The following is a 24,568-nucleotide window of genomic DNA, read 5'->3' as shown; positions in this document are numbered from 1 at the left end:
CAGTTTTCCACAATAACTCGGGTATATATATTCTCAATGATTGACATGTGTTAATGTGGAGTATGGATCACTGAGTCCTCCACAATACTCACTGTCCTACTGCAAATAATCTCGCTCCAGCGGCTCCCACGTGTTGTCTGCTCCAGCAGTGTGGAACCGTCTCCCGGCACAGTGACACTCCGTCCCTCTCTGTGGATTCTCTGTTTGCAGCCCTCTGAAGCCCTGATTCAGAGCCGGACGCTCTGACAGATCGCTCGCTCTGAATCAGGGCCGTCCCTCCTACTTTTTGGAGCGGTCTCCTGGCCGCTCGCATAGCTGTGGGTGACCACCCACAGCTATAGCGAGCGGCCAAAATGATGGTCGCGATGGTCAAGACCATCGCGACCATCGGGCTTGTGACAAGACCCTTGTGGTAGGGTCTCGCTGCTGCAAGCCCTGGAGTGCTTTCGGCTCTATCAGAGCCAAAAGCACTCCCACTGACATCACTAGTGATGTCAGTGGGGTCGGCCCCAGACGGTAGGCGTTCCCATGGGAACTACTCCGTCTGGGCAGCCACGCCCCCGGCGCGCCCACCAAAGGGGGCGTGTTGTCAATCACCATCGACAGCATGCCCCCTTTGGTGCGAGAGCCATAACGACGGCTTGGCTGTCGTTATTCGGGTCTCGCGCATGCGCACGACGGAGCCGCCTCCGTCGTGCGCATGCACACTTGGGCAACATCGACCCGCTCGCGAGCGGGTCTGAATCAGGCCCTGAGTCTCTTGCTCCCAGGAAGCTGCGCGGGTCACGTGGGGTGACAGCTGTAGTAAGTGAATAAACCGGGGAAGCCTGTGTATTAAAAGAAAGTTACATAAGCATGTATATATTTGTGAATTGCTGAAGAAATATGAATGTCCCCATATTCCTGTTTTATCAGTCCATCCTCTGAAAATTCTGAACATAACTCAGAAGAAAGTTCATATCTCTCATAAATTGCATCGTCTGATTTCTTCTTAATGCATTGGAACACCTTCTTGAAGCATTTCACTAATATATAGAAAATCAACAACATTATCATGACAAAAAAAAAATATTAACCTTCCCAATGTGTGCATAATATTGATTAACCAATTTCTGACCCATGCAAACCAGGTACAGGGGTTCAGCCAGGTGAACCAGCTGTCGTGAATCACACCATCACGTTTATTTGTTCAGCAAATTCATTTTGATTATATCTCCCAAATAATTGAATTCAACTTTTTTTTATTATTTCTTCAATATCAGAAGAATTTGTGATGTATGTACACTTTATACTGTTTGCAAAGTAACACAGTATCCTGAAGTTGCAGCTGTTAGGTAGTCTGTGCTGCATCAATTCAATGTTTATTGCTTGAAGCTCTATTACCACAATGTCTGTGATATTGTTTATTAATTTTCCTAATTTCTGTATCATTCTTTGATTTGCAGTTATTCCCCATGTACCAAATTTTATTATTTTACCAAATCCCAAACCAACTTTATAACCTTGGGACAGTGTAAAGAGGTGCTTGTACTTTTCATGGACCATTTGTATCTCTATTTTTTTCCGTTCTTACACAGTAATTATTTTCTATGTTTCTTTTAGATTTTTCTGTTGTATTACCACTGCATCAGGTAGCAATGTTCTTATAAGACATTTTCCAAAATAATTGACCGGTAACCATTTATAAGCCTGTGCCCACACACATACTATAACCCCTATGGTAGTGTCATGGTTTATTAGACAATGTGTTATCAAAATAGCATTATAAGGAACATTACAACGGGCACTCTTTTCATCCACGCTTTCTTCTCGCTTGGCACATTCTGCAATACGATGACTGTATGTTTTATTGTACCCCTACATTCCTTATGTTATTACACAGTTTATTGATGCACTCACGCATTCTTCATTATTAGGTTTTGTGTGTTTAATCATTTCTAAAAGATCCCCAACCAAGCTTAATTCTGAAAGGTCCTCTTTGTAAGATTGTGTTACAAATACTGGTTCCCAAATAAATACCTTCAGCTCCTGTACCATTTTGTTAATACACATGATGTTGTCCTGATCATACCTTGGATACCTTGTTCATTTTAAACGTAGGGAACCTGTGACATTATAAGGTTCAAGTGTGTGAGTTACACATAGTGAGTGAAGTGTTGTTTGATTTGAGTGCAATGAGATAGACATTAACATAACATTCCCTGAATGACATGGTGACTACATACCCAACAATCAACCTTATTGTTTTTCCTATGAGCTCATGATAAGTGTCCAGGGAAGAATTGTCAGTCTGTATAGAAGTGCTGTCTTTGCACCATTGTATACACCTCTTCTCTGAATTTAAACCACAGTATTCACATATACATTTTGGATTTGTGAGGCACCTCTCCCCGTGTCTCTGCTCCTGTCCACACCTCCTCCCCGTGTCTCCGCTCCCTGTCCGTACCTCCTTCCCGTTTCTATGCTCCCTGTCTGTTCCTCCTCCCCGTATCTCCGCTCCCTGCCCACACCTCCTCCCCGAGTCTCTGCTCCCTGCCCACACCTCCTGCTCAGGTCTCTCCTCTCCCCGGATGTCTCCTCTGCCTGCTAGTGTCAGCACACACCCCCCACCCTCGCCCGCAGCTTCTGAAGAGTGCTGCCGATGGTACTAAAGAACGATAGTTGAGTGACAGGGCTGCCGGAGGCAGGTAAGATAGGCTGCGGGTGCTGTGGAGGGGAGAAGGGAAGGAGCTGTTGCGAACAGCCGCCGAACACAGTGGAGATAGAGCAGGGAAGGATCTGAAAAGATCCCTCTCTGCACTTGTAAAGGGTTTTGGGGGCCTGTACACCATCTCAGTATGACGTACAGTTACACACTCGAGTTTAAAAAAAAATGCTTTTTCGGAGCTTGATGATTGGCAGAATTTTTACATCACCATACTAAAGTATGGGAACTGTGAAAATTATTGGGGGAGAATTGTATCTAGGAGATATCTGTGATATCGCCTGCGTTATATGAATGATGAATGGGTCTGACTAGGGATGTATTTATAATGGATGCACCCTGGGTCTGGGGTGGGGGGGGGGCGCAACACACTTAGGCCCTGATTCAGAGTCGTTCGTTAGAGGCAGTACGCTCGTTGCGTTCCGATGTTGACTAACAGCGCATGCGCCGGTGTTACACTGCGCATGTGCGTACGGCTGATTGCAAGTTTTTTTTGTCTCGTTCGTCAAATAGCGTACAGGAAGTGACATGTCAAATGTGATTGACAGAACAGGACGTTTTTGGGCGTTGACGGGGGTGGAGATGGAAAAACGCAGGCGTGGCGAGGCGTTTTTGGGGCGTACATACATTAACAAATGCGAACGTCCAATGTGTTCGTACAAACTCATACGTCACTGGATGATCCTCTTTCCCTTCAAAATGCTCGCACAGCTTAGGGGCTGGATAACTCGACCACAGTGGCGATGGCCTTCTCCTCCGTCCCGGCACTCCACGATGTTGCATCGATTAATCACGGCTTGTCAGAAACTCAATTAGTGTTGGATTGAAAACCGGCTTGGTATGTGTTTGGAAAGCAGTTTTTTTGGATAGCACAAAACCGAACGCAGGTGGAAATCATAGCTGCTAATGTCATGATTACACAATCAGTTAGCGTACATTTGTGGGGGTGTATTTTGGCCGCAATGTGTTCGTTTTTGGACTATTGTAACAATAATGTCATCATGTTTAGGTTTGGTCCCTCATTTTGTGTTTGCAAGGTGTTTTTTACTCCTTAGGTAATGTTTTAAACGTTCCTTAACGAGCACTTTTTTTACAATGTGTAATTTGTGTTTTTGAACGTTGTTGGCTTGTGGGCCCAGATTAAAAGTAACCCATTTTGTAAAGAATGTCAGAATACAAAGTCGTACGTTTCTGCTAAATTTATTTGTATCCACCCATAAAAAAAAAACATATTGAACTACAACATTTTGGGCAGTGTTCCACAATATTTATTAATTGTGCAAACAATAATTTTTGAATAAACGTAAATGTAAAAATTAAAAACAATTCACAAGAAAGGAGAGGGAATTTTTGGCCAGAAAGGAATATGAGGCAAGCACAGAAGGAGTGTGGGAAAAGTAGCCAATGGTGTCACCGTTTTTTTGCCCGTTTGGCTGGAGGAGGGAGGGCGCCAGACCGGGTCCAGGATGTCATAGGGCTGGCCTGTCCAGAGGCAGATGTTGTGGCCTCTGGACTAGGCACAGGGCTAGGCACATTTGGAGGATTGGCTGATGTTGTGCCAGAGGTGGAGGATCCTGATGTTCCGGCAGGAAGGGAGGTCGGCTCCACCATGTGCTGGCGAACGAGCTGCTCCAGGGCAGTGGCGATGCGGATGTTGGCCCTGGTATTTTCCGCCAGGGCCTGACCAATGGTCACGTTGGCCGCAGCATTTTGCTCCAGGGCCTCAGCCACCCTTACCAGACTGGCGTCCATCCTCTGCAGAATCTCCGTATGGAAATCCGATTTTAAATTGAGTTCTGTGAGGAGGGCCACTGCCTGCGAGGGGGATTGCCCTGGACTGGCTTCTGCAGGGTCCTCAGCCGGATGTACTGGTTCCTACCCTGCAGAGCCAGCAGAAATTCTGCGGCCAAGGCTCCCCTCTGGAGCAGACTCATCCGCCTGTGTCTCTGTTGGAAAAATGAGAAAAGACTCACATTAGAATCTACATATTGGCACAATAACATTTCACAGTTGGTGACATCACAACATTTACCTGGGACAACATGAGGAGCCGCAAAGTCTGGCATGTCCGTATCCATGTTGGACACGCCAAACACCTCCACAGGCTGCACACACCCCTGTGCCAGCTCTTCTAAATCTGTAAACTCCAATGACACAGGGGTTGGACCTCCACCTGTCCCCCTTGCATGCCTAGCCCTGTGTGCCATTTTTTGTTTCAGCCGATATTTGAAGTCTTGCCATCTATGGGTTAAATTGGAAGCATTACTTTTTATTTGATTGGGTTGTTGGTTTTAGGGTGGTCAAGTGTTTACTTACCGCCGTTTGACATCCCGGGCTAGACGGACATAATCCCCCACCCTATTGACCTCCACGGCTACCTCTTCCCACATTCTCCACTTCTGGCTTGCACTCATATTCCTGTCTGCCTGTGGCAGGATGTCCACACACTTCTGAATCAAAACCTCCATTTCCTTTCTTGTGAATTGTGGCTGCCTTTTCTTTTTGGCAGCTTTGCCCGGATTACTGGGCCCAGCAGCCTCTTCCATGTCATCCTCCTCACCTATTTGGGGTAATTTGAAGAAATCTCAAATTCCCAACTTGCACAATAACATGTTTAGAATTAATCATTGAGTCAAAATGCATGAAATACTTACTGCGGGACTGTTGTCCATTGTTTTCCTGGTCTGTATCCATGTGTGTTGTTCCAACTAGAAATACACCAGAATTGTGTTTTTGTCTTGTGACGTATTTATACATGCGTCCTTATTTTGCGGCCGCATCATTGATTGTGCGTTCCTCTGATCCTTCCTTAATTTGGGCGGGAAACTAAACACTATTTATGGGTTGTGGCATTTCGACTCGAGGTGGCGTTTATTGAATGTTGGAGGTTACGTTGGTTGGAGTTGATTGTTGGCTGGTTTTGGAGATTGCGTTTATTGTTATTTTTTTTTGTGTTAGCGGTTTTTCTTGGTTTTCAGTTCCTTTTTTTTCACTTTTGGTTTTTTGGATCGTTTCCAGTTTTGGTAAGTTTGGGGAAGTATAACTTCGGGGCAATTTGTCTCTCATTGTGGTGTTGATTTTTCTAATATTTTTTTTCCGTCATTTCATCTCTCTTAGGTTTTTTTTTGGCTCTGCCCCAAAGACATTTTGGTCCGGTTTCTTAGATATTAGCTCTTGGTAAGTTCATGTGTTAAATTGTTTAGGGAATGTTCTTGTTTGTCTGTACGCAACTTTGGTTGGCCTTCCACTTGTGGCAAATCGAACTCTGTTTTTTGTGTATATTTTTGGCCGCCGTTATTGTGCCCTGTATTTGCGAGCTAATTAGCGCATTTTGACTACTTGCTATTGTGCCCTGTATTTGCGAACTAATTAGTGCATTTTTACTACTTGCTATTGTGCCCTGTATTTGCGATCTAATTAGCGCATTTTTACTACTTGCTATTGTGCCCTGTATTTGCGAACTAATTAGCGCATTGTGAAATGTGTATTCATCCCTTAATAATGTTTTTTGTCGCCTGGAGCATTGGTTGATTACATTTGGCCTCTATTTGGCGTAGTGTGCGTAACGTCATTTTGCTCTTGGGCCAAATGTGTGTGTGTCCCCTTTTATGTTTTGTGTTGCTTAAATTTGTGATAATGACATGGCCAGCATAAAATGATGTATATTTTTGATGTTATTATTTGCAGTTACAACATATCATGACAATACCCCGGCATGTAAGCATCACTGGATGGTATTTGAAAGCAAAGTTACATGTATTTTTATTGGGTGTTGTAAAAAGGCTGACCTTCCAATGTTGTCATTTCAGGTTGATTTGGGTCGGATTGTTCTGGCCCTGCTCCCGGAAGCCGACCAACCTCAATCTCGTCCCAGGCGTAGGCATCGTAGGCGTGCAAGGCCCCAGATATTTCGAACACGTGTCACCCTTTTTGGAATGCCAGATGATGAGGTTTTAAGACGATACCGTCTTCCTCCAAAAATCATCATAGACACTCTCTCATTAATAGGGAGTGATCTTGAGCGGCAAATTGACAGTCCTACAGCAATTCCACCACTTACGCAATTAATGGCGGTGTTACATTTCTGTGCCTCAGGATCGTTCCAAACAACGGTGGGAATAGTGGCGGGCATCTCACAATCCTCCTTTTCCTGGATCCTGAGGGCAGTGATGGAGGCACTTTTCAAGCACCTCCATCATTTTATTCAAATGCCTTTGGATATGGGTGCCCTTAGTGTGGCCAAGGCCAATTTTTACCAAATAGCTGGCTTCCCACACATCATAGGGGTTGTGGATGGTACTCACATACCACTTCAGCCTCCAGCACGGCTGGAGGCAATATTTAGAAACCATAAACACTATCACTCCCTCAATGTAATGGTGGTATGTGATGCCTCCCTCCAGATCCTGTCACTGAATGCAAAATTACCAGGAAGTGCACATGACTCCTTCGTCATCCGGCAATCAGGGATATGGCACAAATTAACCAACCTACAAGCTGGTGATGCGTGGCTTCTGGGTAAGTGGAGACCTTTAGTACATAACAATGTTAAGCTTCATACAGAGTGAGCCTGATGTTGTCTTTTCGTTTTCACAGGAGACAGTGGCTACCCTTGCACGTCCTGGCTGCTCACTCCTTATTTGGCTCCCACACCAGGGCCACAAAGTGAGTATAATTCCACACTTACTGCCACCAGGCAAGTGGTGGAGCACTGTATCGGCCTTTTAAAAGGCCGATTCAGATGCCTCCACCGCTCTGGTGGCGAACTCATGTATTTGCCGGATATGGTTTCGAAAATTGTGGTCCTGTGTGGGATATTTCACAACATCGCCATAAGGAGTGGTGTCCCAATGCAGCCAGAGGATGCCTTACCTGAGGATGGCCCCCCCGAGGTTGGTCGGAGGTCAGTATGTGGGGGGGCCATACGCGATGATGTAGTGGCCAGATTTTTTAGGTAATTTGCAAAAATCCAGTGTTGATACCTAATGTGGTTGGGTTTGTTTGAGAGCATCTAATTTTTTGCTAATTTGTTTCTCCCTCTTCTGTTCTTTGACATAATCTTTGGCACTCCAACGATGACTACTTCCTGCTACCCTTACAAAACCTGTATGTGGATATTTTGTGGCTATATTCGGGAACACTTCTTGCCACGCCATATATGTGGAATCATGTTGGCATGGTCCTTCGTCAACCAGTTCTTGATTGTTTTTTTTGGGTGTTTGTTTTTTGGTATGTGTTGTATTTGAGATTATCACTGTGTGTTTTGTTTGTGAGTGACCACTTTGCAATTTCTGTTATGTTGGTATTAAATTTTTTTAGAGCTAAATGTTGTCCCTTTTTTGTAACGTTACCACCAAGTGTAACCAGGTTCACACATGTAACATTTGACTAAGGGGTAATCCAGTACTGACGCCATTTGTGCAAAAATGATTCCTTTATTCTGGGTCCAAACCAACACCAAAAGGAAGCCTGGACAATCCTTTTGCTTTGTAATATTGCCATAAGCTGCTTGCACACCAACTAGGAACCTGGAAAATGTTGAAATATCTAATTGTGACTACACCAAAAAAGCGAAATCAGATTTGTACTGTTAGGTGTTTCTTGTGGCAGTTTGACCCAAAAATACAACACACACTCTTATTGGCCCAAATGTGAAATCCTTGCAGGAACACTATACTTATGTCAGGGTAAACAATATGTGGTTGGGACAAAACGAATGAGCCAGAACGTAACTTCAAACAAAACAATTTATTTACAGAATGTTGAACAAAAAAATAACTACTCCCTAAGGAGGACCGACATACGGTCAAGGACCACCAGCACCCCGATGATTTGGCTGTGGATCTGGGCCACACATCCTGTTAAATTTGCCCGAAGCCTCTGTTCCTCTGTGGGTGAGAAAAAATTGGGGATTAATACAACAATAGTGAAACCACATAAAAAAACAATAAAAAAAAAAAAAAATGCATTAAAATTCATCACACTAAAATGGTGTAGGGCAAAAATACAAGGCCTATGTCCAAATTCAGACAGGTGTGCTATGTGTATGTTGAAAACAGCAGTAACAGGTTACGGCAAACGACCAAAACCACTTATTTTTGTGTTAAACAAACAAAAAACATAAAATTAAAAACAAAAAACAAACAGTTTGTGTCGAAAAAAAACAGCAAAAAAAAACATACCGGAAGACCCAACGCCAGCTACAGAAGGCCCTCCATCGTCCTCCTCGGAGGTGGGTCCATTCCCCAAAGATCGGGGCGGTGTAATGACCGACTCCGGGGAGGGGGTCATTCGAAGAGGGGTGGTTGGAGGAGAGGGGAAATTGGGACGGAGGGGAAGGAGTCCAGAAAAATCTGGCTGAGGGTGTAGGAAGGCTGGGGAGGAGGGGGGAATAGGGGAAGGAGTGGAGTTGGAGTGTTGGCTGGGGGTGGGGGAGAGTGGCCGTGCTCGCCGTCTGGCGGGATGCTGATGGCGTAGTCTTCGCTGGGCCCCTAAAAGATGGTAAACAAATTGTGGTTAGATCCAACACAAATCCGCAAACAAAATCAATTTCAAATGCACCCCCAAACCCCCCCCCCAAAAAAAAAAATTAGAATGAATAAAGATGAAAGACAGGGAAAACATGGCCATGCACATATGAGGAGAATGAATAAAGATGAAAGACAGGGAAAACATGGCCAAGCAGATATGAGGAGAATGAATAAAGATGAAAGACAGGGAAAACATGGCCATGCAGTTAGGGCCACAAAGACAAACATGAAAACCACAATCCATTAAACTTACTCGCAGCGATCTGCATGCAAAAGCATGCCAGCAAGCGGGGCGTCCGCCGTTGCAGGTCCGACCACCTGCGCTCCAGCTGCCCGATATGGCGGCGTGAGCCGAAGGAGCGCAGGCGGGCCCGAACCTCCGCATATGCGGATCGCTTCTCCCGGTTGGTGATGGGTGGAGGCTGGCTGGTTGTCCTCCGCCGATCCATCACCTCCGTAAGCACCAGCAGCTCGCACCTGGTGAATGCAGAGGCTCTCATGATGGCAATGGAGTTTTGCCAAAAAATCATTTTTGCTAAAGTGCTCAAAAATTTTCTGATTGGCTAATGTATTTAGGATATTAACAGGAGCAATTCTATTGGTTAGTGTATGAGTCATGTGTTCGACAGGGCCAGAAATCTGAGGAGACTTATGATAGGCTTAATGCAGTGACATACGTAAGCAAATTTACATAAAAAAATGAACTCCATGAAATATGCGGGGCTAAAAACAAATATACCAATTAGTTTATAGGGGTTAACATGTATTTTGACAAATAAAAGCGAATGTTTAAGCCGTACGTATTCTGCGGGTAAACACAAACACGGACATAAATAAAGTTTATTGCACTGTGTAAAAAAAAAAAAAAAATCCAATTAAGCTAATTGATATATTGATTGGCATGTTACGATTGAGGGAGGTAGGCAGAATAAACGAGCAGTTAATCGAAATGTCTCAGGCCAACTTCCGGGTAGTACTAGTGCGTGCGTTCCCTTCAAACCACTTCGGGGATGTACGCTCGCTATTTGGCACGCTCGTTAGTTAGAGGAGGGGTCGCCTGAGTTTGGGGGGGAAGTTTTGATGCGAACGAAAATACGAGCGTGTGCCTGAATTTAAATATTTCTTTACGTTCGCCTAACGTACGAACGCCCACTTGCGTCCGGGTCTGAATGAGGGCCTTAGTTAACATTTTCACCTACTTTTGTATAATGAGAGGAATTTCTAACTATTTTTTACTGCATGTGAATAAGTATTTGTACTTTGATTGATATGTTCTCACTAACTGACTACTGAATGCTCAGTAATTCCAGGCTGCATGAACCTTCTAAGCCTATACTGCAGTCTGTTTTTACTAGTCATTACAATGCCCATTTTCAGCTGTTCCCACAACAATTTTTTGCTATGCTAACTAATGTATAAACAAGTAGGGTTTTACAGCGCTCTGGGTCTCTCTTATAAATTGTCCTTAGCTGCGCCACCAATAGAGGTATCCCACCCTCACTGAATCGTAATAAAGTAAATTATAGTGGTGCGCTCTGGGACAGTAAATAGATGTAACTTTAATGAAAGTGTCGATGTATTAGTGATTCGGGTTTGTACAATGTCCTGTAAATAAATTCCAAATTCCCAACTATAGGGCTGAGAATCTGTCAAACTGTAGGCAGGGTGTTCTTAAAAAACGTTGTTGTGATTAAATCATTGGATAGTATACGATGTTTATCCCTATCCGGGGTTGAGTCTGTTTAGGAAATACTGCTGTCTCTCATCTAAAAATTGTCCTTGGATGGTCTCATCGATAAAGCTGTAGTAATATCTGTAGGGTGGGTGTTCTTACAGTGTGCTTCAAGGTATCAGAACCGCCTTTACCTCCTCTCCACCTCAAATACAATATAGTGGCACAGTATCAGGGATCTTGAAAAACGCTATCATGCAGGTAGGTAAGAAGGAATCGTACTTACCCCGTATGCTGTGTTGCTCCTGCTGGTTCTCCTCGGCCCGGTGCTTGTATGGATGTGTATGAGGGGCTATGGTGGGTAAGGACTGCTGATGCACACTGATATAAGATGTAAACATTTACAGACTCCGGTCTAAATTTAACTGATTTATTATAACTGAATAAGGAATCCAGTAGGTCTTAACATCTAAAAAAGCTTCCTGACATAGGAAACATATGGCTAAGAACATGCCCAATAATGGGAATGTATAGGGAAAGTCTCTCATAGAAAGTTCTTGTCAATAGGGGGCGTGCCCCAACGCGTTTCATCCGTTTTTCGCGGACTTTTCAAGGGTGCCCACCCTCCTATTCAGTCTCCTTATATAGGCTTTGTATTTGTGGCTGTGTCTGGCGTTTCTGTCTGTGCTGCGTGCACTTCATGGTTGCGCGCGCGCATGCGCGCACACACGTCATAGTCTATCAGCACTGCTGTGATGCCTGGCACTAGAGTGTGCATAGGTGTCCTCATATGTTGGCCGCGCATGTGCGGTCTCCGGCAGCCATTTTGTCATAGGTTCAGTCCAGTATAACAGCGCTGATGTATTAGCAAGCGCTGGAGTGTGCATCGGAGTCCCCATATAGTAACCGCGCATGCGCGGTCTCCTGTGGCTATCTCTAGAACTGCATCCTACTGTTAGTAGATTTTCACTGACACTTTGGGGGCTGACGTCAAAGTCAAAAACATACTTAAAAGACACTGGTCGATTTTGAAATTGGACAACAAATTGTCAACCATTCTGTCCAACCAACCGAATGTAGTGTACAGAAAAGCCCCTGATTTAAAACAAAAATTTGTTAAAAATCATCTAAAAAACATCAAATGTGGAAAACAATCCACATTGGATGGTAATTTCATCAATAGTGGTTTCTACCACTGTGGACAGTGTTTACCATGCAAATCACAAGGGTACGTAGCACCATTACAACTAACAGTATTTACAGTAATACAACCAAACAAGAATACAAAATTCGACATAGTTTAAGCTGCAATAGCAAAAACATTATTTACATTCTCGAGTGCCCATGCGGGCTACAGTATGTAGGTCGCACTACTAGAAGTCTAAAGATAAGAGTTGGAGAACACATACGCAATATCAAGAAAGGGTTTGAACAACATAGCGTGTCGGAGCACTTTAAGAACAAACATGACATGAACCCAAAGGGGTTAAAATTTCTAGCGATAGATCAAGTTGCACCATATTGGAGGGGAGGTGACCATAGCGCTAGAATTGATAAGATAGAAAGTAGGTGGATATTCAACCTACGCACATTAGTACCTCAAGGATTGAATATAGATCCATAACCAGTACTCACTATCCATGATGCACCCAATCACGGTGGCTAACATTGAGGTCGTTTAACATAACCATAAACACTGTATGTACATACATATGTCCATATTTAGTTCCCCGTTATGTTTCTACAACATTTACCAATTACCGACCTAACCAAACAAAGAGGTGGACACCAGCACTATTGAGTGTTTATGGTTCCACATTGCACTACACTAACAATGACCTTATAACGCCTGGGTGACGTGTATATATAATTATACAATTATGGATTATACAATCAGTTATGGATAATTATATAACAAGTTCTATAATGAATGATTATAGTCTCTCCATGACATATGATTATAAGTTAATCAAGGTATTAATAATTACAGCAAAGTGCAGGCAGTCATTTATTCACTTATTTAGTTTTGAATAGGGGTATTACCGTCAGCATAAGAGGAGGATCATATTAACATCAAATTGATTGCAGTACAACAAACTAAGAGAAAGTAGCCCGTATATAAACATAAGCACTGGTCCTTTAATGATTAACATATGTGCAAAATGGCCACTAAAGGAGTGGCAATGGAAAATAGGGACAGTAATTTGTTGCAATAATTTGTTGAAATAGCCACCTTATTGCTTATTATTCATTTATTATTAGAATAGCCACCTCATGATTGTGCAGCTTTGTTGATATTGCTAATAACCATAGGCAAGATGGCTGCTGTTCAGACAGACACTAAAGTGTCAGTGAAAATCTACTAACAGTAGGATGCAGTTCTAGAGATAGCCACAGGAGACCGCGCATGCGCGGTTACTATATGGGGACTCCTATGCACACTCCAGCGCTTGCTAATACATCAGCGCTGTTATACTGGACTGAACCTATGACAAAATGGCCGCCGGAGACCGCACATGCGCGGCCAACATATGAGGACACCTATGCACACTCTAGTGCCAGGCATCACAGCAGCGCTGATAGACTATGACGCAACCAGGAAGTGCACGCAGCACAGACAGAAGCGCCAGACACAGCCACAAATACACAGCCTATATAAGGAGACTGAATAGGAGGGTGGGCACCCTTGAAAAAGTCCACGAAAAACGGATGAAACGCGTTGGGGCACGCCCCCTATTGACAAGAACTTTCTATGAGAGACTTTCCCTATACATTCCCATTATTGGGCATGTTCTTAGCCATATGTTTCCTATGTCAGGAAGCTTTTTTTTAGATGTTAAGACCTACTGGATTCCTTATTCAGTTATAATAAATCAGTTCAATTTAGACCGGAGTCTGTAAATGTTTACAACTTATATCAGTGTGCATCAGCAGTCCTTACCCACCATAGCCCCTCATACACATCCATACAAGCATCGGGACGAGGAGAACCAGCAGGAGCAACACAGCATACGGGGTAAGTACGATTCCTTCTTACCTACCTGCATGATAGCGTTTTTCAAGATCCTTGATATTGTGCCACTATATTGTATTTGAGGTGGAGAGGAGGTAAAGGCGGTTCTGATACCTTGAAGCACACTGTAAGAACACCCACCCTACAGATATTACTACAGCTTTATCGATGGGACCATCCAAGGACAATTTTTAGATGAGAGACAGCAGTATTTCCTAAACAGACTCAACCCCGGATAGGGATAAACATCGTATACTATCCAATGATTTAATCACAACAACGTTGTTTAAGAACACCCTGCCTACAGTTTGACAGATTCTCAGCCTTATAGTTGGGACTTTGGAATTTATTTACAGGACATTGTACAAACCCGAATCACTAATACATCGATACTTTCTTTATACTAACTAATGTGTTTTCATTATGCATACTGTATGCTCACATTGCAGTGCATGTTTTCTGCTAAATATTATTACTAATTTCATTGTGACAGTTTTAAAAGCTATTACACTGCAAGTTAGTTGTTATAGAACTTCCTATTTAAAAGCTATTTATTATTGTAAAAACTGTGTTTTTATATAATTACATTGTTTTACTGCTTTCTCATAAAGCCAACACTGTTAACCTTTGAGTTCAAAATAAACTAGCGCTGTGTGTGGTCATTGTGTCTGCAAAAAGGGTAACACTCATTGTCAGGCTCGCCTCTCTGATCCCTTGAACCTGTTCCTTGTAGGTACACACGTCTAGTGTAAAAGTTGTTAACATATGGACCTGGGGTACCACACATGCCCTTATATCATGAAGCCACGACTCCACATAAGGCCATGTCCCTGTACTAGGCATGCACAGAGCGTTCTCCCCAAATGTTGGGAGGTATGCAGTATGTGCATTGATATATTATTGAAGGTGTAACTCAAACTAGTCTGTGAGGATACGGGGTTCTCTCAATCACCCAGATACCGAGCAGATGAAACCACAGTAGTGGTTTTTTTTTTCACTGCACACAGAAATAGGTAATATGCCGGGGTAACATGCAATATGCTGGTAGCAATCCAGCCAGAGGCAGCCCCAGTATAGTATAATGTCCCAGAACAATTCCATGAAATAGCTAGAGATCCTCAGTCCACACAGTCGAAACTATCACCGATCACACAGCAGTGAATAGTGTATGAGCCCACCCAAGTGTGTCCAGTATTTCATCCAGTCGAAACTACCACAGTTCACACAGGAGTTCAAGTCCACACCGGAGGACGAAGATCTCCCCACAGGAGTTTCCAAATGTATACGTCCACACAGGACTGGCGATGCGTTCCACTAAGCACCTTGGCAGAAAATCCCCAAAACTATCACTGAACACACAGCAGTGATAGCGTATAAGGTCCACACAGCATTTCCGGGATCCCGTACAGTAGAAATTATCACAGAACACACAGCAGTGATAGCGTATAGGTCCACACAGTGTTTCCGGGACCCCATACAGTCGAAACTATCACAGAACACACAGCAGTGATAGCGTATATGTCCACGCAGAATTTCCGAAGCATAAATCCACACAGAACTGGTGATGCATTCCACTAGCACCTTGGAAGAGCGAGATCTCTTAGCCAAAGTCAGCAACTAACATGCGGAACTGCCTTCGGTGACTTCTTTTGAAAGCTTCCAATTTCCCACGGTCCTTGTGACCAGCCAGGGGAGTTGCACCGTTCCCTGATTGGTGTGAGTCCCTTATCCTCTAACTTCCTCATACCTCCCCCAGATATTACATCCCTGACGAACACCTGCTGAGTTGGCTCCGTGTAGTCTGCCAGACTCCAGTAAGGGACAAAGGCAGGCAAATGGAAGGAGGTGTAAGTCCTGAGTGTCCCCTGCGGAGGTAAAAATTAACCATGGGGGTCTGTTGTTCTGTGAGGTGTTACATTGCTTTACTGGTTATGAATAAAACAGGCATATGGACAACGGCTAAACATCAAGGGCTAAAAAGTATTGTACATTACATTTCCTCACATTATTACAGTATATAATATACCTGCTACTGAAAAAGTATAAGACCTGTGAATGAACACACATACACCAGCAGACGGATAGGAGAACGAAAAAGTTAATTAATCGCTGCAGGGAGTGAGATGCTGCAAATACATTTTTAACACACAGCTCATGTCGTCACATAGTCATTCTTGTATCTGGAACACAAAACCAAGGTGGCGGACATGCATCCATGTGGTTACATTACAACCTCATTAAATGATAAAAAGAAGAATTCCCTGTAACATAATTGATATTATCATTTCCTGATTTTCAGTATTTGCTCAATTATTAAATATGGTATGCATAATTTGCTCCTCTAGTTGTACATCCCTGCAGAATATGTTGGGTCCATGTAAATAAAGGATTTGACTAATTACAACATTGTTGGGTGTTTTCACCAGTCAGTTTCCATGTGTAGTTATTTGCACACCTCCTTCAGTGGTCCAGAGCAGATTTATAGCTGTGGTCAGTAATAGATTACCAAACACCAGAGCACTGATTATCTGTAATTAGTACAGTCTCAGTCTAGAAAACATTATGGCCAATTCCATTTCTGGAAGACTATCTCTACATCATTCAGTTAACAATATATAGTCAGGCATTAAGGGAACAAAATTTGCCTGAGGCGAAAATAAGTCCAGCTGCAGACTGAAGTGTTGATTTGTTTGGTGTCTACACTACAGGGAGATACCATGCTGTATCAGAAGATTCACATTGGACACCCTTTTTGAAGACAAGTATTAATTACATCAGAAGAACCTATCCACTGCCATGGAATGAGGTACAGATGTTAGATCACTGAGCACTATCTATCACATGGGAAATGTTGTTTACAGTTAACCTAACTTTTCATGCGTGGATGAACATTTTATTAGTTCGTTAGAATACAGTGTAATTAGTGGGCTCCGTTTTCTCTGTGATACAGGGAACTCAGAAGCTGGCAGCTTTCCTGTTTGGTGTAGCTTCCCATATGGTGGCCGATGTGAGCTGGCACAGCCTAGGCATTGACCAAGGATTCCTAAGAGCCATGGGGGAAGTGAGTATACACACAGTTAACATTCTTGCCATTTCAGTTTTATGTGGCTACTCTGAGGAAGACATGTAGGCATGGGAGTAATTCCGGCCTGTTTGTCTCGGTTATTAAAGCAATAATAATTTAAAAGGCAAAACCAGTTTTGCCCATGTCTGCATCTCGCCGGCTATTACATTAGGCCCCCAGCATGTAAAAGTTAGCATGAAGGGTCATATCACAAAAGCAGGGCTTCGCAATTTCCTTATTTGTAATATTTGAATTATTTATTGTCCACCACCATTGTTTAATACTACATAACATTGTGAAAGGTAAATTACTCTCCATGACCTCATAATACATTTACTCTTTGTAATTGAATATTCCTAATATTTTCTCTAGATTGATTTTCATGGCTCATACTCGGAAGCTCATCGGACTGGTGATTTTGGTAAACTAGCATCTTATATAATTTAAGATATAGCTTAGAAATACATTTACATAGAATTTTGCACTTGCAATAACATCTGTATAATATATTTAGTAATATTGCATTTGGGTGCATAATTTGCAGTAACCCATGGCAGCCACTCAACAAATAGAATATATATTTTAACTTGATATTAAATTGGCCATACATGGGATGAGCCTACTGTTTGAAATGAGTGGAAGGATCAGATCCTATTAGTGGGTCTGAAGATGATCTAACACATGTTTTTGGCCATCATCTTCTGGCTGCATATACCAACTGGCCCACTGATCTTATTCTTAGTTTAATGTTCCTTTTATTAAGTATTATGGCAATTTTGAAGCTATATAAGTCCATTTGCAACAGTCTGATTGTTTACTATTGTATAGTGCAAATCTTGTGCCTAAATGAAGGGTTAATAAATGATAAGTACAATTTTTATAAGACGAATGGCACTCCTATCACATGGCCAGTTACATTGCGCTCATGTTACCAATAAAATAGAATGTAAAGGGTGAGTTGTGATGTGCTACCCAGCACTTGGGGGGTTTGTGGATTGTGCCATTAGTCTAAAAGAATGCATTACAGATAATGATATAATATTTTGCTTACATTTTGGCACTATACATATGAAAAATGATGCAGGACAGGACAGTCAGTACTTTTTATAGTGCAGTAATTCTGTTTCCTCATAACACTGACATGTTTTCAATATTTCCAATCGAGCCCACCAAAAAGCGTAGCAATGTTTTTTTCTTATTTTTTGGTAAAGAGCAGATAAAACAGGAACATTCTACAAAAGATAGAGAGAATATGAAAGATAATATTTTACAAAGCATTCAAGGCACATTGTTCAAAACAACTTGGTTTTGTTCCAGAGTGTATGAATAAAAAAATAGCTGCTCCAGTGTTTGTATCAGCATTTTTTTCACAGCATCCCTAGTCCAAAAGTTTGTAATTCAGAAAAAATGATCAAATTAAGTAAATTGTGCTTACCTGTCTTCCTTAGGTTCAGGTATGTTATGGTAGGCAGGGTTGACCTTCTGCTTGCCCACATATTTTATGATTGGCAGCTGTCAGCACTAGTTTTGACTATCATGTTGACTATAGATAATTTGGTTTGCTCCTGCATCACCCACCCATGGCACCCATGCAAGTGCCTGCGGCACCCAGTTTGGGCACCACTGCACTAGTAGTTATATCAGAACTGTAACTAGTAGTGTGCGAGCAGTGTCATTGCAGCGCAGGGCTCTTTGGGAGGCACCATCGCTGCCCCAATGCCCTTGCTTCTGTCTAGCAAGGTGCTTGTGCTGCAGTGCCCACATGCAACCTGTATTCTGTGCAGCTGCTCGGAGCATCCTCAGCACTGCACCTTCCTGTGCTGGCAGGCCCGACCCCTCTGCACGACATCATGAGCTCAGTAAGTGGGGGCTGCACAGGGTGCAGTGCAGCACTGTTATGCTGGCCATACACGGTAAGATTTTCTGTCCAACCATCCAACTAGTTGGTTGGTTGGAATGAAAATCTGGTAACGTATGGGAGTAACTGATGATCAGCAATTTGCTCCTAAATGTCAAAAAACGGATGAAAATGGTCATCAGACAAGTTTGTTAAATGTTTGATCTAAACAATTTGTTCAAACAACAGGTTTTGTCCATTTTCCTGCATTTGGGAGCAAACTGCTGATTGTCATTTGCTTTCATACCTTACCAGATTTTCATTCCAACCAACCAACCAACCAACCAACTAGTTGGATGGTTGGACAGAAAATCTTACCGTGTATGGCCAGCATTACACCGCTGAGTTATATCCACCCCCAGTTTAGCCTGCCCTCCAGCAGCCCCTTCCCAGTCCACTCTCTGGGCCTGATTCAGTACGGATTGCAACTGTGATTGCAATAGTGATTATGCACGTAGTCTCACTGCGATAGTATGCTAATCCTCTGCAATTGCTATGCCGTCACAGCACAACATAAAGATGCCCACCTTACATTACAAACATCCATAATACAAAAAAATATGGTAGTTGCTCAAATCAGCTTAATTGCATAACACAGGTGCTTGTAAAGTGCGGGATTTACACTGAACACAGAAAAAAAGAGATTTGCCCCCCAGCATACTGCAGCAAAAACAATACTTAAATCCTACATGATAATAGAGATTTAGAGATATTAGTTACATACATTTGCAAATATATGAATAAGTACCAGGCCAATTGTCAAAGCTCCTCTATACTGGCATCCCTAACATTAAGGGATTCACATCCGAGAAGCAAGGAACCCCCAAAAAATTCCAGCCAGGGCATCACACGAAAAAGGGAAAAAGGTGATAGTGAAGTGTAAAGAAAAGATGTGTAAGGGTAAATCAATAAGTGTTAATGAAATGAGAAAGAATTAAAATGACATAAATAATATACAAACAAATAGAGAAGTGATAAAAGTATTCTATGTGAATTAAGTGATGATGCAATGAGAAAGGCCCAGTCAGAACCCCCCCTGGGGCCCCACTCCCAAACGCTCACCCCAAAATAATTATTGCTACATAATGGTAGCACCCACTCTGGGTCATATAATTACAATTGGTGTACTGCATGATAACAGCACATATATAAGCTGAGAGCTAACTTACCTTGGAGGTACCCCAAAAAGCCTCCACATGGCACTATAAGGACCAGCACATCCTCCTAATGCTGACTCCCTTCATGCCTCTCCAAACTGCAAAAAAATATGGTAGTTGCTCAAATCAGCTTAATTGCATAACACAGGTGCTTGTAAAGTGCGGGGTTTACACTGAACACAGAAAAAAAGAGATTTTCCCCCCAGCACACTACAGCAAAAACAATACTTAAATCCTACATGATAATAGAGATTTAGAGGTATTAGTTACATACATTTGCAAATATATGAATAAGCATATATTTGCAAATGTATGTAACTAATACCTCTAAATCTCTATTATCATGTAGGATTTAAGTATTGTTTTTGCTGCAGTGTGCTGGGGGGCAAATCTCTTTTTTTAAACATCCATAATACTTTGCAAGTCTGCAAAAAACATTGGTAACATAGAGTACAATCGCAGCCTCACACACACTTGCACAAGGTCAGACCTTCCTCAGAAATATGGCATCGCAGTGCCTAATTTATGCACGCCCCTGCAACGGCGTTCAAATGCACTGGCACGCCTGCATTTTGCTGACCCCCCCATCACCTCCCCCGATGGTACGTCCTGTCACTCAATCCACGATGGGTCTGCGTAGTCCAGATGTGTGATGTTCTGGGTTGTTTGTGGACCCGGGGTGGTAGCAGGAGCGATCACAGAAGCAGATTTAAAAATAAAACTAGAATTTTTAATAAGTGCTTGAGTAGACATATAATGGCAGTCAATAAAAGTCCAGGAATATATAATGTGCACAAGAGTTCTGTGGTGGGAGTAAAAGGGTTAATGTCCAAGTAGAAACAATTAGAGCTGTCCTGGTGTGCAGGTAGTGAAACTGAAAATAATCAAGCCAGGTTTGCAGGTAGTGAACTGAAAATAAACAAGCCAGGTATACAGGTAGTGAACTGAAGCGCAGGATGTCAGCAGGCTCAGGCACTCAGGTATGGGCAAGGGTGATGGAGGAAACGGGGTAGTCCAGTGGGAGCTAGGAGCTGACAGGAAGACTGGCAGACAGCGAATTCACAGGAACAGGAAAGCACAGAGAACTCCCTCTCAGCTAGGCTGAGATACACGTTGCACTAGCAAAGAAGGAAGGCACTGACCCTTCCTAAATACCCCATGCCGTGCTGTTACTGGCCGGAGGGAACATGTGACTCACCAGGATTGGCCAGCCGCATCACATGGCCAGGAGGCAAGATGGTGGCGCCCATGCCAAACGGAACGGAGACGCCACCAGGCCTCACCAGCGCAGAGTGACAACAGGGCCGCACAACAACGCGCGCAGCCAAAGCCCCCCGCCAGACACCAGCTCCGCCACCAGACAGCCCGCGCCACAACGACCTCACAGGTAACACCCGCCTAGCGCCATGCTGAAATACCCTGGCCGTGACAGTACCCCCCCTTTTGGGGTGGCCTCAGGACACTCACCAGGCTTCTCCGGATGGGCAGAATGGAATCTCCTGATGAGCGTGGGAGCGTGGACATCACGAGCATCGGTCCAGCAACGTTCCTCTGGACCGTAACCTTTCCAGTCCAACAAATACTGAAGATGACCTCTGCGCAGACGAGAGTCCAAGATCTGGGCGACTTCAAACTCAACTCCTCTCTCCGTCTGGACTCGAGGAGAAGCAGGTAGAGCATTATGGAACTTATTCAGGACTAGGGGCTTTAATAAGGAAACATGGAAGGAATTGGGAATTTTTAGGTATGGGGGTAACTGTATTAATGACTTCTGTTATGGTGAAGGGACCGATGAAGCGGGGTGCGAATTTCATAGACGGAACTCTTAGACGAAGGTTCCGAGTAGACAACCAGACCTGGTTTCCTACTTGCATGCGTGGAACTATTCTACGCTTCTTATCGGCCTGGGTCTTATAGCGAGAGGATGCCTTCAACAAATCAGACCGTACTTGAGTCCAGATGGCAGCAAAATTCCGCACCGTGTCCTCCACGGCCGGAACATCGAAAACAGGCAGGCTTCGGAATTCGGGAACACGAGGATGAAGGCCATATACAACCTGAAATGGCGTTTGGTTAGTTGACGAGTGGTAGGAAGCATTATGTGCAAACTCAAGGTCTTCCGAGTGCCTGAGTGCCCTGCGAAGCGAGAGGAATGTGCCCAAGTGAGAAGCTGCTTCCTTAATTCCGGGGCCACAAATGATTTTCCCGTAGGAGGCTGAAGTTGTAATGCGGCGAAAACTCTTGATTCCAAGACAGGGGTATTGCTTTGATTTTCAGATTGATCATCACAGAGGAGAGATCTCGAATGGGCATCAGCCTTCTGATTAAGTGCTCCAGACCGGAAGGTCAGGGTGAACTGAAACCTGGCAAAGAATATTGCCCAGCGGGCCAAACGAGGACTCACACATTGGAGGTTTTTGAGAAATAGGAGATTTCTATGGTCCGTAAATACAGTAAATGGAAACTTGGCGCTTTCTAGCAAATATCTCCATTCCTTCAATGCCAACTTTACAGCTAGTAGTTCTTGCTCACCTATGGCGTAGTTCCTTTCGGCAGAAGAGAATTTTTTAGAAAAGAACCCACACGGATGGACTCGGTTGTCCTCATAACGTTGAGATAAGACTGCTCCCACAGCTTCAGAAGATGCGTCTACTTCCAACAAAAAAGGCCTGTCCAGATCGGGTTGTCGAAGAACTGGTGCTGAGATAAAGGCCTGTTTTAGAAGATGAAAGGCAGACTCTGCCTCAGGTGACCATTGGGCAGGATTAGCACCTTTGCGGGTCAAGGCTGTAATAGGAGCCAGCAGTGTAGAAAATCCCTTAATGTAGCGTCTATAATAATTTGCGAAGCCCAACAATCTCTGGATGGCCTTCAGTGTCTGAGGTCGGGTCCAATCCAGAATTGCCTGTACCTGCTTGGGGTCCATTTCTAAACTGGAGCCAGATATTACATAGCCGAGAAAAGGTACACTGGGCACTCCAAAGACGCACTTCTCCAGTTTGCAGTAAAGGTGGTTTTCTCACAAACGGGTCAAAACTTCTTTAACATGTTCTTGATGTTTAGCCACAGAGGGTGAAATAATCAGTATGTCATCCAGATAGACAACAACCGAAACATATAACAGATCCCGGAAAATCTCATTAACGAAACTTTGAAAGACAGCAGGGGTGTTACACAATCCAAAAGGCATTACTAAATACTCGAAATGTCCATCTCTGGTATTAAAAGCGGTCTTCCATTCATCGCCAGCTCGGATACGAATGAGGTTGTAAGCCCCTCTTAGATCTAATTTCGAAAAAATGACAGAGCCCTTGACCCTATCAAACAACTCAGTAATCAGGGGAAGAGGGTATCGATTCTTTACAGTAATGTCATTAAGACCTCGATAATCGATGCATGGTCTTAGACCACCGTCCTTCTTGCCAACAAAGAAAAACCCAGCTCCGGCAGGTGAAGTAGAGGGGCGAATGAACCCCTTTGCCAGGTTGTCCCGGATGTATTCGGTCATGGCTTGAGTCTCAGGCAAGGACAGCGGATAGGTACGACCACGAGGTGGTATCTCATCAGGTATCAATTCAATTGGACAGTCCCATTCCCTATGAGGGGGTAAGATATTTGCTTGTTGCTCAGAGAAAACGTCGGCGAACATCTGATATTCCTTGGGAATGGCAGAAGAAACTAATGGAACTGTCTTTCTCACAGGTCGAATCTTTGGAAGACAGGATTTCTGACAGTCCATACCCCATGACAGAATCTGCATAGAACTCCAATCAATCCTGGGATTATGTTGACGTAACCAGGGTAGACCAAGAACAATTTCTTGAGAGGCCTCTGATATCACCAGGAATTTTAAGGACTCAGAATGAAGTGCCCCAATTCGGACCAATACTGGTTGAGTCTCTTTGGTGACTATCCCGTTAGTTAGAGGGCGTCCGTCTATAGAGGTCAGAGAGATGGCATGGTTGAGAGACAAACAAGGAATCTGAAATTTATCTATGAAACTAGACGTTATGAAATTTCCGGCTGCTCCCGAGTCGAGTAGAGCAGTAGCAAAGACAGGTTTGGGTTTAAGATCCAAGGCTAGGGTAATTGTGAAATCTTTAATTTTTGGAGACGGGTTCATAACTCCTAACTTGATGTCTCCAGGGTCAGTTAGGATTTGGCATTTCCCGGTTTACGGGGGCAGGAGATCAGCAGGTGACCGGACTCTCCGCAGTACAGACAGAGGTTCTTTTGCATTCTTCTCTGACGTTCTTCTTTAGAGAGGTGTGTATGATTCACCTGCATAGGCTCCTCTTCAATAGGGGAAGGAATGGGACGGGTAGAAATGGAGGGGGTAAATGACCTTTGCCGGTCAGTTCTGTTTTTTTCAGCCTGACGTTCCCTGAAGCGTAGGTCAACTTTGATACACAATGAAATCATGTCGTTCAGATTAGTAGGAAGCTCTCGAGTGACTAGATCATCCTTTAGTCGGTCTGACAACCCATGCCAGAAGGTCGAGGTGAGGGCTTCCTCATTCCATTTGAGCTCT

At 43.6% G+C, this 24,568-nt stretch overlaps 1 protein-coding gene across 2 annotated transcripts in view; it reads left to right on the top strand.

The window, feature by feature from the left end:
• Positions 1–24,568, top strand: part of GPLD1 (glycosylphosphatidylinositol specific phospholipase D1) — an 85,536-nt gene that overhangs the window by 17,497 nt on the left and 43,471 nt on the right. For both annotated transcript variants that reach the window (XM_088475961.1, XM_088475959.1), the window contains exons 4-6: positions 16,628–16,725; positions 16,870–16,980; positions 17,356–17,404. In XM_088475961.1, the coding sequence (XP_088332087.1) occupies positions 16,628–16,725; positions 16,870–16,980; positions 17,356–17,404 (258 nt within the window). The remainder of the gene's footprint in view (positions 1–16,627; positions 16,726–16,869; positions 16,981–17,355; positions 17,405–24,568) is intronic.

Source organism: Taudactylus pleione, unplaced genomic scaffold (assembly GCF_031769625.1).
Source record: "Taudactylus pleione unplaced genomic scaffold, aTauple2 ptg000179l, whole genome shotgun sequence".
Taxonomy (NCBI): Eukaryota; Metazoa; Chordata; class Amphibia; order Anura; family Myobatrachidae; genus Taudactylus; species Taudactylus pleione.
This window is presented reverse-complemented; position numbering and strand designations above follow the sequence as displayed.